The sequence below is a fragment of the Leuciscus leuciscus genome, assembly GCF_965113295.1.
Source record: "Leuciscus leuciscus genome assembly, chromosome: 13".
Classification (NCBI taxonomy): Eukaryota; Metazoa; Chordata; class Actinopteri; order Cypriniformes; family Leuciscidae; genus Leuciscus; species Leuciscus leuciscus.
Window position 1 is genome coordinate 20979738 of NC_138737.1, and position 15676 is coordinate 20995413.

General features: G+C 40.3%; 1 protein-coding gene across 3 annotated transcripts in view; it reads left to right on the forward strand.

Annotated features, from left to right (window-relative positions):
• The window catches only part of ncor2 (nuclear receptor corepressor 2), a 128305-nt gene that overhangs the window by 38428 nt on the left and 74201 nt on the right, over positions 1-15676 (forward strand). For all 3 annotated transcript variants that reach the window (XM_082188066.1, XM_082188067.1, XM_082188068.1), the window contains exons 2-3: positions 7247-7437; positions 8244-8374. In XM_082188066.1, coding sequence (XP_082044192.1) covers positions 7342-7437; positions 8244-8374 — 227 coding nt within the window. In that variant the 5' untranslated portion in view covers positions 7247-7341. The remainder of the gene's footprint in view (positions 1-7246; positions 7438-8243; positions 8375-15676) is intronic.

Sequence of the window (15676 nt, forward strand, 5' to 3'; positions counted from 1 at the left end):
GAGAGTCTATAAATCGCAAGATTTCAAAGCCTAAAATGTGTGTTTGAAAGATAGAAATAAACAGTGGTTAATTGTAAGGCAGTTAGCTCTGGTTCTTTCCAGTTCTTTCAAGCTGAGTGTTTATCAGCAGAACGAGAGGCGGAAAAAGGTAGGAAGAGAGATGTAACGCAAGAGCGAGGTGGAGAGAAAAAAGGGGAGTGCGATCATACAAAAGCCAGCCACTCCTAGAAAGGGAGAATAAAGAGTTGGGAATGAGTGAGTGCTGTGATTGAAAGAGGGAGAACGAGGGAAAAGAGAGAGAGCGAGGGGTAAGTGAGTTCATTCGTGCTGTTGGCAGGCAGCCATGAGCTTGCCTGTGGGCGTCTGTATCCGTGCCAGGGCATGTGTTTCCCCTTCTGTCTGAGGGCCTATAGTCTCACTCTCTGTCTCTCTCTCATACAGATATCTCCCCTTTTCTTTCTCATTCCACAGGAATACTTTCCAGGTCTTTTGCTGTTCCTACTCTCTTTTCTCACTTCCTCCTTTCTTGTAATCTTTCACTCTCTCTCTCCCAGTCTCTCTTTCTCTCTCCCAGTCTCTCTTTCTCTCTCTCTTTGTTGTAGCAGTTGTGGTTTTTTGTTCACAAAGCTAGATGATGCCAGAGAACTCAGAACAGTGGTAAGTTTGTTTCCAGATTTCCACAGTTCATACTGTGCCAGTAGATCAACCAAACCGGACACATGTGCAATTCACACCCAGTGTCTTTCTTTTTAAATAAATCTTAGTTCTCTGGACTCATTTCTGTGAGTCTGGCCTGTGAATCCTGTCAACAGGCACATGATTAAGCCCATAATGCAAAACTTAAGCTAATTGTAAACAATTATAAAAACAAAGCTAATTGTAAGATAACAACCTCAGCGTAATTTCATTGAAAGTTTGTTCTGATGTACGAGAATTAGCATCTTCTGTCATGACTAGCAAAATACATTTGCTTTGTGTCTATGCAAATGTGTCATGAAGAGATGATTATGATCCGCAGGATTTGTGTTAATAATAAAGAAGTTCCTCCATCTTGAGAAGTTCCAAATCTAAAATGCAATTTAGATTTTTTTTTTTATAAATTATTTTCTATTTCCAATAAATGCCTTTCTTTTGAACAAAACCAGTCACATGGGTCACAATTTTGAAATTGAGATGTATACATAATACGAAAGCTGAATAAATAAGCTTTCCATTGATGTATGGTTTGTAAGGATAGGACAATATTTGGCTGAGATAAAACTATTTTAACATCTGGAATCTGAGGGTGCAAACAAATCTAAACATTGAGAAAATTGCCTTTAAAATTGTCCATTTATGTTCACGATTGTGCTGCATTCACTCACAAAAATAAATGTTTTATATATTTATGGTAGGAAATTTACAAAATATCTTCATGGAACATGATCTTTACTTGGTATCCTAATGATTTTTGGCATAAAAGAAAAATCGATAATTTTGTCCCATACAATGTATTGTTGGCTATTGCCACAAATTTACCCGTGCGACTTATGACTGGTTTTGTGATCAAGGGTCACATATTAGAATGATTTCTGAAGGATCAAGTGGCACTGAAGAATGGATGATGCTGAAAATTCTGCTTTGCCATCACATGAATAAATTACATAAAAAATTTATAAAATAAAAATATATAAAAATATAAAAGTTATTTATTTCGTAATATTTCACAATAGTATTGTTTTTACTGTATTTTTGATAAATACATAAATGTAGCCTTGGTGAACATAAGAGCCTTCTGTCAAAAACCTCAAAAATATTTCTGATCCCCAAAGTTTGAACAGTAGTGTATCTCTTTTGTTTGGATGCAGTGAAGTTATATGTGATTTGTCTTTAGCATCACAACATCACAATCATAGATATAACCCAGAGTTTTCCTTTAAGAAAAGGTCTTATTGCAAAAACAAGAAACACTTATCAGACTTGTGTTGTCTGTGAGTTATGTGTGATTGATTTGACACTGCATGTGGGTTCATGTGTTTGAGTCTACAATGTGCCTTCAGGATGACAAAGACTTTTTGTTTCTCCTCAGAACTCCAAACATTCCTGGACTATTGAATCTCCTCCCCCAGCACACATACACCCAGCACAGTAAAGCACAGCTAAGCGTTCTGCTCTTTCCATGTAAATCATTCAGTGACAGACAGGAAGGAAGAAGGACGGTAGTGTGCCTCTCTTTGTGTAGTAAAAGAGCCACAGGGTTTAGAGCAGAGGATCTGACTTCGTTTTAATATCAACGTATTTGACAACACTCAAGGACCTTGTTTTAGGTTGTAATGTACAGAGTAGACCCACAACTGTTCTATGTCTATAGAGACAGACTTCTCTCACATGGTAATTTGTGTGTCAATGAGAGGGAGGTCATGGGGCCCCTTGAGATGGCAGTGGGTTTGTGTGTTTATTGAGCAGTAGGGCTAATGACACGCAGCAACCACAGGGGGAAAGCCCATTCAGAGAAGTGTGTCTGTTTGCATTTGTTTATTAGTGTGATATCACTACCTCCAGTTTATCTGAAGCCATAGACTGTAAAGGGCTATTCTTTAACTTTTAAAGCTGCTGTCGGCAACATTTTTTTGATCATATTCAGTGTAATCGACACTATAATCCGACAGAACAACATAAATAAGGTGGTTTTAGAAAAAAACCCGAGCTTCTAACTCCACCTGGAGCGTGTTATTTGTTTAGCAAAAATCCAGCGCTCCCGCTTCATCAGGTCCAATCAGCGCAGGGGGGTGTGATATCTGACTGTCAATCACAGGTCGTGCACACGCCACAGATCCCCCCTCACTCGCGCACGTTAATATCACATGCACACGCCACGCCTGAAGTTCGCCTGGAGATTGCATGAAGCGTGATGGCGGAGAGAAAATCTACTAACAAGCTTCCAATTCCTCGGTTATTGCTATCTATGGCTAGAATAGCCAGGGCAGCCTACCTCCGAGTCCATGGTGTTGATAGATGCTGAAGACGGACGCGTTCACAGAAAATCAGGTACACACGCACAGTGACGCACTGACGAGCACGACCTCGATGGGAGGGTGCTCGCTGGTAGTGGGGAGGGGCATGAGAGTTGTAAACATTCAAAATTTTGGCTAATCGACCCAATCTGCCAGACTTGCCGACGGCAGCTTTAACTAGAACAGCCTGATAGAATTAAAGGGTTTGTAAATGTCATTCCATTGGATGTCCAGTGGTAAAGAGGTACCTGTATGGTTGATCTATCTACTACTGAACACCACAGATCTGTATGTCATCACTGTTCCCAAGAGACTTTGCTTCACATGGGCTGTCTTTTGCTGCTAACTCGGAGGAGGCATGTTGTAGCTGTAAATGACATCACACTCTGACCCAAATTGACCATGTTCCAGTGCACAGGTTAGAAAACAAAGATGGACACGTTCAGGCAAACCTTTATTGTGCTTGCTCTTTCAGAATACAGATGCATAAAAAAGAAGCGATAATTTGCACAGATAATGCCGAAGTATCATTGGTTAGGCTAAAGGTTGGATAGTAGTGTGATTGGAACGGAATGGAACGGTTAAGCAAAGAGAACGGTTTGGCCAGACGGTGTAAAAACGGCTAACGAGAAGTAAGAAAGATACACCTGTGACGCCAGACACTCGTCTAAGATGTCAATGGTAAAATGCATAGTCAACAAAACCTGTTTGCCAAGTGCATGACTGAAATGTATGCACTTAATTAGGGGTCGACCGATTAATCGGCCGATTTTTTGCATTTTTTAACATAATCGGCATCGGCCAATATCCAGTATATCAAGCCGATTATTAGGCGGGCGCATCTGTGGGCAGCCTTGTGTTGTTGTTGTGGACGCACGCTGCGCCTAGAGTCATTCTCCAGCAGAGTGAGCAGACCTCATCCAGTGCCTAAGGAAGGAGCTAAGTTCCTTGGAGAAAACTCCTTTATATTTAATTAAAACCTTTTGATATGTTACTGCCAACTTCGAGAAAAAATATGAATAGGCGACATGACGTACGGTGGATATTGATAGCGTAGTTGAGGTTGCATTAGCACAGCAGAAGGGTTGCTATCATGTCACAACAATAAGTAAGCAAGAATTTAGCAATTACAGACAGAGAATCTGATACTTTTATTTGTTCTGTTTTGTGTGTCTTATATTTGAGAGGGTTGTCACTCAATGCAGAGAAATAAGTAATAAAAAAGTGACCATAGGTTAGTGAAGGACTGGCTTTGCTTTGCTAGCGTCGTCGCTAGGGTTGGGTAACGTTAGCTACAGACAGACCCGGTGCTAATACGGCACTGGTGCCTTAACGACCGTTATTTACCAGACCGAATATCAATGCGTATTTCTGTGCTACTGTTATGCCTGTGCTTCTCTTGGATGCTCTGAAAACGGACGTTAGAAACGTGACGCTAGTCAGCAGTTAACTTTAGCATACTGTTAGCTAGTAGCTGGATTAAACACGGTTAAAATGCTGGCCAAAGTGTAATGTGTGACTGTATTTCACTGTAGACTAGGGGTGGAACATGTAACTGTTATTCGTATTGAACCGAAACGGTACGGGCGTCATGGTTCGGTGTATACATTTACACGGAGAATACATGGTATAAAAATAAATAAAACTCGCGTGCAAATTAATTAATGTACTGCGGAACTACTGTTAGATACGCGAGTTCTTTGGGGACACCTAATCTGTAGCCCCGCCGCAGGCTGCGATGTAAAGATTGCAATGCTGGAGTATGGTGTGTGTGTGGAAGAGGGAGAGGGAGACTCGGGAGAGGGAGAGAGGGGCGCGGGCGCGATCGAAAAGTCGCGTGTGTTTAAAGTCGCAAAGTGTTTACTTGTGTGTGTGTGTGTGTGTGTGTGTGTGTGTGTGTGTGTGTGTGTGTGTGTGTGTGAGGCGCGGATGCGATCGAACAGTGGAAACATAAAAACATACTCCGTCATTTTGTTTACAAGACATCATTCAAACTGCAAAGTGTTTAAGTTAACGTTACTGTTAATTACAATTTTAAGCAAAACAAATATATTAATCTGAAATGTAGCAAATTAATTTAATTCATTCAGGTACAATTACCAAACATATCTCAAGGTCACAACAAGTGCAGATTGGTCAAGTGTTCAATAAATGTTTTTGTTGAGAAATCTTGTCTATCTTAAGTAATTATTTGTGTTATATTTTATCTTTCAAATAGAGGTTAAAAACAAGCACATAATCGGCCAAATATCGGCCAAAATAAATCGGCAGCATTAATCGGCCATCGGCCGACCCGGATTTCAAAAGATCGGCATCGGCATCGGCCTGAAAAAACCCATATCGGTCGACCTCTACACTTAATTATGTTCTAATACATTTAAAAAAAATAGTTTTTGTATTAATTATATTAATGTTGTTTGATTAATACTATCTCCAGTCTTGTGTCACCTGTTGAAGACATCTTTAGTGAAACCCAAGTGAAAGGGAAAATGGTCTGCTACTATTTCACCTGTAGCTTACTTCAGCTTTCTGAGCTGTAGGAACATCCATCATACCACAAGTAGGCCTGTATTTTAACTAAACAAGTTACACTACTTGGCATCATGTTATAAAGCAACCTACGGCTAACATCTGTTTACGATAGTTCTTGTAAAGTCACTGCTTTAACAATATGTGAACCCATCCTGTAGGTCTCACTTGCTTGTGACGTTTTTGCATGAGCATTGTATTCATGTCCATTGAATTCATGAGCATTGCCTGGTGTGTTTGGGATTCATCCGTGCTGGGTTGGCACTCTCAACACCTGGTGCTTTGCTTTTCTTGTCTCCAGTTCACACTGGTGAAAACAGTGTTGATGAGGAAACACCACCTCTGATTGACGTTACCAAAATGTTAAGACTGCAGTGCGTTCTTGGCTCTCCAGTCTCTCCTGCCTGACACTTCAGTGATGCTTAACATATATATATATATATATTAACTATTAGATTAAAACATGGATTAAATGCATTTTATGGAAATATAGAGATAAATGCAAAGTACTTCTTTGCTGCAGTTTTATTCTAGTTCAGTTCATATTTTCTCATCCATCTCAATAGAACATGTTGTATAACTGCATGGTCTTTTGAGTTAAGCATGTATTACAGTAAGCTATTTTGCCTGTTTTCACAAAGTACATCAATATTATATGATCTAGGCATTGTTTAATTTGATTTGTCGGTCCTCATTCAAGTAGGCTAGAGTTGTATAGAAAATAGCTAGCCAGGGATGTTACCAAGATAGTCGCTGATTAAACTGACTTGGTTTAAAGGGACTTTGAATATTAACTTTGTTTAGCCATACTGTGTATTTTTGTTGTACCTGTGAAAAGGGGAGTTTTAGCATGCAGGACAGCTCACCGTCTGCCCTAATGAGGATAGAAAGAGATGAGAGGGGGATACAGAGTGATCTATTCATTCACAGTTTGCCGACATGTATCTGGCCAGCAGCAGGTGTTTTCTCTCTCTCTCTCTCTCTCTCTCTCTCTCTCTCTCTCTCTCTCTCTCTCTCTCTCTCTAGAAAGAAAGAAAGAAAGAAAGAAAGAGAAAGAAAGATCTCTCTCTAGAAAGAAAGAGAAAGAAAGATCTCTAGAAAGAAAGAAAGAAAGAAAGAAAGAAAGAAAGAAAGAAAGAAAGAGCAAACTAGAATGAAGCAGAGACCAAGGAGCTCCTTACTATCCGTGCTGAAGCTGATATAGTTCGCCAGCTTAGTGGAATGGTACGCGATGCTGTACTGTTTAGGGTACGACCGAATCCGTAAAAAAATGCTCAAGCGTGGTTTCTCGAGAACGAAAGCGCAGATCATTAGTAAACTTAAGACGCTGCGTAAAAAAAATCCACCAAGTGCCCGACTACATTGGAAAGAGCGGTAGCGGAAGATTAGACTGGCTTTTCTACAACACATCCTGACGTCACGTGTCTTAACGGGATCTTTACGGGATGTGTATTAACGCACTCACAGATTCCAGAAAATCACTGGCAGTGTGAATGAACAAAATCAAACAATCCTGGGACACATTATTTGTGTATTTTCCGGAATCTCTGTGTGAAAGGGGCTTTGCTCTTTCTCACTTGTGATCAAACTCTCAGTTGCCCTTCCTTGTTGTTTTCTTAAATTAGGTGCACTTAATCCCCAGGAGATTGTTTTTGTGTCAATAAATGTTATTATTATTGTCATTAACAATTAATTTACCATGCTTTTTCTCTTTTTCCTTCCAGGTCTGTGACTGCCAGGAGTCAACAGCCCATGATGCACAGCATTTGTGACAAGACCACACCCACTTTTAAAGTGTAGAGGAAGTTGCATCGTCAGCATGTCCTCGCACCCTCAGCCAGTGCCTCAGGGGCGGAGGCCTGTGGACGCTCGTCACCTTGCTAGTTCTGTACCTCTGCAGCTGAGAGCCCATACGGTACTGCACTTACTGGCTACAAAACAAAAACTTGAAAATCCTTTTTTTGTGTGTGTCAATTTCTTATCCAAAAAAACCCCCCATTATTTATCACTAACAAGTTACCTCTGTCACTTTTGACCATTGAGCTAAAAAGTGTTACACTGTTATACTGCATGATGTAGTAATCTGTGTTGTGGCTATTATACACCCTACTAAGCATGCACAAACTTTTGCAATGTACATATAGATCTGAACATTGACTCTGGTGTTTGGCTCAAATTTGCTAACAAAGGATTATCTTGCTTAGGATATGACCTGTTAATCATGTGAGATTTGACCCTCAGCCAACATCTTCATCCAGCAGATTACAGTTTGCTCGTATTAACCCCACTGACATCAAGATCAGTGTGACTCAACCCTAGCCAGTCAAGTGGAACACTTCCTCATCCAAACCTTTGTTCATGTTGGAATATGTCCTTTGTCTGACAGATTCGTATACCATTTGACTCCAAAAAATGGGTCATTCTTAATATTAGTCTTAATAAAATTTTGCCTAAACTAGCAATATAACTAGTAACTGTGTAACACTTCAGAGTTTGAGACTAAAAGCTAAAATAAATACTTTAATCTGTAACTAAAGGGCTGTATGATAGCATTGGGTTGAGTTCTGAGATTCTCCCCTTTTTTCATGTTGTAAGGAGCACGATTAAATCTGGAAACATTTAATTTAATGTGGAATAGTATCATATAGCTTATACTTCAGCTAGACATAATTTTCATGCAATTTTATTTTCTGAGTTTGTGAAATGTTTTGTTCATTTTAGGATGTTGGTGGACTGGTGGACTACCACCCTCACGCTCGGGACTACGGCTCCCATCTGCCCCATGGATCCCTTTCCCAGCCTCACCGCCGTAGACCATCCCTTCTGTCTGAATTCCAGCCAGGCAGTGAAAGGTACACACACACACACACACACACACACACACACACACACACACACACACACACACACACACACACACAAACACACACACACAAACAAACATTTTGTGGCTGCCACAGTTGCTTCGCATTGAGATCTTGTCTATTCATTCCTGTCCATTTATGGCTGTGACCACAATGACCAACATAGAGAGGACTTTCACTCTCATTCAAGATGCTGGTTTAGGGAAGCATTTAGTAGTACTGGACATAAAGTCCTGTTTTGTCACTGCCCATGTCAGTTTTACTCTGCATTCTTGGCTCAAGGAGGTGACTGAAGCAGTCTACTGCTCTTATGTAATGCTTATGCAATGACACTGTAGAATGTCACCTTGTATGAGTGGGTGAATTTTCTTTTAGCATGGTCTCTGAAGTGCTACTCCAGTGGGAATGCCTGTGCAATCCTATCAAAGAAGAAGCCATATTAGTTATTTAGTCTGCATATGTTGCCATAAATATTCTCAAACCAATAATTTTTAAGTTAAGTGAGTTAGTTTTTCACTTAAGCCCGGGACACACCAAGCCGACGGGCATTTTTTGTGCGTCGGCCAACTAAGTTTTCTCAGTGTGTTCCGCCTGCAGTGTCGGTTTCCCCTTTTTGAATGACGAATATAGATTAATATATCTTCAGAAATAGACAGTTGTCTCATTCACACGCAGGCGCAGAACGCGCATTCGAGCTGACAGTCGCCTGTAGTTCTCTCGGTGTGTTCAAGTGCAGCTTTTTTCCCCCGACGCGAGGCGACAACACAGTCTGCTTTCATCAGCGCTAGTTCTTTGTCGTCGGTTTGGTGTGTCCTGGGCTTTAAAGGCAACATGAAATAAAAATGTTACCCAATTTTCTAAATGGATGTTATTGATCTGGTGAAACAACAGACTTCCCTCTGGTGATGTATGCCAGACTTCTTTAATCATTTAATCCAATCAAACCCCGTCACCTTCTTAAGGCTCGGGTATACTTCATTTTCCACGTTGAGTGCGCAAGCCTTTCAAAGTATACTACTTTGGCCGTGAGCACGGAAAGACGCGTTCGGCATGTGGCCGAAATATACTTTGGGCTTCAGGGCTCAAATTTCGGCGCGGGTATTGCACATCATTTTAATAATTCCCGCAAGTCTCCCACATAATGCGGGAAATTCCTGCAAACATTGATTCACTTCAGCATGTAGATTGTATGAGTAAATTAATCCACACAGATTATAAAATCAAATCAATAATAAAAAAAATGTCTGGGAGATGCAATTTCACAAACACTGTGAGTGTTCAGTGGTGCTGCTTCGTCTTCTCTTTCTCGTCTCTCAAAATAGGTTGCACAATGCAAGCGTCAAGCGATACTACACTCTCGCGTTTTAGAGTCGGGACATGACGGAACAGGGCTCCAGACTAACTTTGTTTACTAGGAGCGCTGTAGCCCCTGACTGAACATTTTAGGAGCACAAGCAGAAAATTTAGGGGCACACCTTAAATCGGCTTGCAGTGCAATTATTCAAATTTCCCCCAAAATTACTGTATACTGACAAATTATTTAAAAATAAATGGACTTAACGTACAGATATTACAATGTGCAGTTTTATTTTAAGTTCACAGGCTCCAGACTAACATCTGAGGGCAGCAGCACCGCAGACACGGAGTTCTACAGAAAATATCTGGTAGCACTGGGGCTGACAATAAAGCACTGAGCTTAATTTAGGGTGTTGTTGAAATTAACTTTAATTATTATCATTCATAATGTCTTAATATTAAAGGGATACTTCACCTCTGGAAAGATGAATGTGTATTTAAAATGGGTCATTTATGTAGAAGAAATGTGAAATTATTTTTGAATTTGGAGCTTTCTAGACTGAGAAAAGCCAGAAAATGTATTTTTGGCTTATGTGTATGAAAGACAACAACTCCCAGAATGCACTTGCTTCGCTGCCCTAGGAGGCCACTCCCAAGCCACGCCTACCGGTAAGAGAGCGCAGTTTAAAACAAGGCTAGGCTACTAGTGAGTCTACACGGGATTTTGAGATCGCCGAAAATGTCCGGGATTCGGCTTTTGCGTTCTACAGTTGCCATTCATTATGTTTACTGTGGCGAGCAGGACGAGGCTGAGGGGCGCGGGAGAACGGCGCGAGGCCGGTGGCGTGATTACTGATGAGCGTGTGAGACGTACCGGTCTCCTATCTCTCACGGAGGAGCGGGAATTTTCTTAGCAATGTTAAAACGCACATCAACCGATCACTTGTTTAGCGTTCATGTAAACACTACATTCAGATTCACCAATCGGAATGAATTCAGTTAGATTGAAACAAAAGGTGTGCATGTAAACAATGAATGGCGACTGCAGAAAGCAAAAGCCGAATCCCGGACATTTTGGACGATCTCGACGGCCGGACATGTCCGGGAAAAAGAGGATGGGAACCCCATACTACTCGGCTTTCTCCACAGAACAAGAGCCTGTTAGCTTAGCTTCCAAAGAAAGACGGCTGACACTATAGCCCCTTTCACACAGAGATTCCGGAAAATACACGGATAAAGTGACCCGGGATTTGACCCGGGTTCGTTTGATTTTGGTCATTCACACTGCCAGTGATTTTCCGGAATCAGAGAGTGCGTTCACACACAACCCGTAAAAATGCCGTAAAGACACGTGACATCGATGTGACTTGTAATCTCAGCAGCGTCTTAAGTTTGCTTATGAGCTGCGATCTCTCCACGCCTGTGCATTTGTTTCTCTGATTCGATCATAAACTTGCGCATTACATACCGTTTCACAGCTGGAGAACGAGCCCGGCTTCAGCGTCATCACTACGACACGGCATTGTTACGGCTTTTGTTCACACAGCGCGCGTTCCGGGACTGAACACGGCAATGTTACTAGGTCCCGACCCGGCATCGATCCCGGCTTAAATCCCGGGTCGAGTTTGCGTTCACACAGAAGGCGCTCTGGCAATTTGCCGGCAATTTGCCGGGTTCAAAGCGCTGTGTGAAAGGGGCTTATGTGTACATTCTGTGAGTGAGATCCCACCTCCTATGGGCGGGTTGAAAACATGCGGGACAGCCCCTCCTACTGGCTGTAGTCTTTAGCCTCTGGCCAAAAAATCCTCAGATGACGCAAAATGACGATTTTTGCGTCATCGGAGGATTTTTTCCAGACAAAAAATACATAAATCTCTCATCTCAGGGGGATATAAGGGTGGAAAGCATGGTAATTCGAAAATACTACAGATTTTCTACTAATACAAAGCTTAATGCTAAATCCTGAAGTATCCCTTTAATTAAAAAGCAAACCGAGTGAAAAAAAAAAAAGTATATTAGGGAGTGAAAATAGCCAATAAGCATCCTACTGTTTACAATGGTAATTTATTTATTTTATTATGTTTAAATAAGACAATTTTTGAAGGATGAACAAAAAATGTGTTGGTCATCACATTAAAAATAACATTTCTATATGATTTTTGAAGTGCTGGAAAAAGATGAGTTGCCTAGTACTTGTAACAGGGAGTCCGCGGGGTTGTAAAAAGTATTAAAAGGTAGTAAATGAAATTAGCCAAAATGAAGGGCATTAAAAAGTAATAAACGTCATCTGACGAGGTATTACATTTCCGAACCCCCATCCAACTAGGCATATGAGTTTCAATTTGTGAAGTTCAGGCCTTTATTCTAAAATTCCAAAAATTCGCGTGGATTTATTTATATGTTGCGAGTAGGACCTGAGCGATCATGTGACTTGGTGTTCGTTCGCGCCCTGAAAAAAACTGGGTACCCGGCTGGTTTGCTGCTAAACCTGTTTGCGAGTTCGCTTGGTTTTTCCTGCATTGACATTTTTTTAGGCGGCCGCCAAAGCCTTATTTGATCGGTGAGTAGCCTAATGTAGATGACTGCTGCGTTCGTGACAGGGTGCATATTAACTGAAAGAACGAGCAGAGAGAAAGAGCCCCGGTCGCGCGCGCGCACTCTCTCCACTCTTGCTCTCTCTCCACTCTTGCTCAGTCTCATGCTCGCTATATTAATCAAAATCTATTGACACGATGGTAAAAGGTCGGAAGACCGAAATTTCACGTGTCGCATTCAGAGATTTATTTCTTGAATTACCGCGGGGTGTGAATTGTGCTAAAATACACTGCCTTATCTTCTCTGAAAAGCGTTCCGCACATTTAGCTGACATAAATCACACTTTCAATAAACAAAAAAAACCTATCCAGTGATGAAATGTTTTCTGTGTTGACACAAATCTTGTGCGATGTCCTAAACTGCCGGGATAATCACACAACGCGTACACGTCCGCTAATGACACATCGCATAATTCGCGAACTAATGACTCCTTTGAACCGATTCACTTTAATGAATGGTTAAAACAACTGATCTGTCCGACACGGAACTCACGAGACGTCTGAATCGGTGTATAACAAATCGGTAACGCTTTACAATATGGTTCCATTTATTAAACTCTAGTCAACTATATTAATTAACATTAACTATTAATAAACTGCACTTCTACAGCATTAATTAATCTTTCTCAATGTTAATTTCACCATTTACTAGTAGCCTACATTATTGAAATCAAAAGTTGTATTTGTTAACATTAGTTAATGCACTGTGAAGTAACATGAACAAACAATTCATGTATGTAAACTACGTAGTATTTTCAGGTTATTTATATAATAATGAATCATTTAGTTTAGACTGGAGTGAGGTGAAACCAGAAAAAAAGTGCAAAGCAAGTTATTGTTATCTAGCAGCTAATTTTATTCAATTGTACAGTATATGGTAGAAAATTAGACTATTAGTTAAAATAAACTTTTTAATGCTACTTTTTTATTCTACTTTTTGATATTGATATGATTATAGACCAAAATAACTATCAGGTCTAGCAAGAAGGATTTTATCTTACAAAGCTATGAAATCAAGTGGTAAAATCACAGCTTAAAAAACAAACAAAAAAACGTTACTTTTCACTTTACACTGCTACAGTTGCAGCTTGAAGTCGTGCTGGTATTAAAAAATATTGTGAAGGTATTAAAAAAGGTATTAAAAGGTATTAAATTCAACTTAAGAATTTCTGTATATACCCTGTGTAAGCGTTTGACTATTTCTGTCACATTATGGTTACAGTTACTACATTAAATCCATGGTGAATGTTGCTGATTTGTGGACTGAAACAAAATCCTTCTATAAGTGTTTCTCCTGGTTTCCACGTCAGCGCTGTTTGATCTGATATCTATGGTTTATAACAGAGAACTCTGCGCCGAATCGGAATGTTTCTCACTGGATCTCGCAGAGATTATGTTATTAATTCTGAGGCGAATTCAATGGATTTCTTCACTGGATCTCCAGAGTCTGGATCTCCTAGTAACAGTGTCGCGTGATCGAGATCGGCCCGCGACTGGCGAGTTTGGGGCGCTGCGCTGTCTATTATTGGTCCGAACTAATAAACGATCCTTGAAGTTTAAAGGAGTAGCGCATTTTCGTTCCGCTTTCATTTTGTTTGGATTCGCTGCTCGGCAACGTTGTGGTCGCACCAGCGCGACCTAAATAAATATTTGGTCACACCGGCAGGAAAAATGGTCGTAAGATGCGACCAATTGGTTGCAGTCTGGAGCCCTGCGGAATTATCGCTTGCACAATCGGGCCAGCATTGCATCGTAACTAAAGTTAATCATTTTGACTTTAAGTCTTACCAGTTTAAACATTCAAGCGATTTTAAACTATTCAGTACTCGCGCTCTCTCTGAGAGAATGTTTTCTCTGCATGCACACAAACAGCTCGCCAGTAACAAAACTTCTTTTTCGCTGATTATATTGCTCTTACAGGAAAAAAAGCACAAAATTGTCAAAATTCTGGTCTTGGTTAGTATGCTCGTAAACACAGTCGGTTATGTCTTACTATAAATAGGCGTACAATGCGTGACCGTGTGACAGAGAGTACAATGAAAACAGTAATGGATACGTGCACTAGCTCTTAAAGTGACATCAGCCATATGTGTCTGTCTTTAATGTTGTTGTCAAAACAACAAAAGATAGCTTTAATTGTAAGGAACCAGGATTGATCGCCTATGTATATAATTTAGTCAGGACTAAAAGACTATCCAGTGTTATTGTACATTTGAATACTTTATTCAGTTTCTGAATGCTAGTGTTAGACCTACTTTTCTCTTTATTTGTATCTTTATTCTATTGTATTTATTTGTGCTACTTTTTTCAATTTAATTCAAAGATTGAAATCAAGCTTCCTTGTGTTGTGTAAACTCTTAACAAAATTACCCCATTGTAAAAATGCAATGAGTGAGCAAACATTTAAGTGAGCTAAATGTAATAAAAAAATTGTCTTAAACCTATGCTAAATGCTAAAGTGTTTGTGTGTGGCAAGCAAACAGTTCCGCAGTGGGGAAGAGCATACACACACATCTGCTCTTCCCCACTGCGTAACTGTTTGCTTACTTTTTTGATGGTCGTTCAACAGTAAAATGAAAAACAACTAGCCTAGTGCAAATGAAAATTTTGTAGCACACACAATCACATCTTATACAGTTCAAAATATTTTTCATGGAGTAGTAAGGCTGCACACAATATGAATCAAATAATCAAATGCACCTGGATCAATTGTAGACCTTTTTTATTTTGGTCAAGTTTTGGCTGTGTAAATTGTGGTCTGCCTTTGGTCTTTTAAAGACATAGGCTAAGCCTTTTTTGTTGTTTTGGGATGACATAAGTGATAGGGGTTGAAACAGTGTTTTGTGGTCTAATCACCTTTTATCCTCTGCTGAACGAGAGATAATAAGGGATAGAGGGAGATCAAAGCAACATGGATGGAAAGGAAAATGGTTGGAAAGTGTGCTAGTGAAAGAGTGAGATGGAATGATGGTAGAGGGAGAAAAGGAGAGACAGAGAGCATGGCAGCAGTACAAGAGCAAAGTACTTCTACAATAGTTCAAACACTCAGCACGCATGATCTGTCCTCAATTCAGAATGAGGTCAGGGGCCAGTTAAACCTCTCTCTGTGTCACTCTCTTGTCAGTGTGACTGTGTGTATGACGAATCCTGCCTGCAGATCAGATTATCCTGCCCTCTCACAAAAAGAGAGCCAGAGCATGGATGGAAGCTGCAGTATGATATTATTATGTACCGGTAAGTGCCAAGCACCTATTGAAATTGGGTCATTTTGGTTATAGTGTTTCAGTATTTTTCCTCTACACACTGATTCACAGATTGTGTTTTGCTATTGTACGTGCTACCTTTGCTTTGGTTTAAATTAGTTCCACCAGTGAAGTCACCAGTGCAGAGACACAAACAA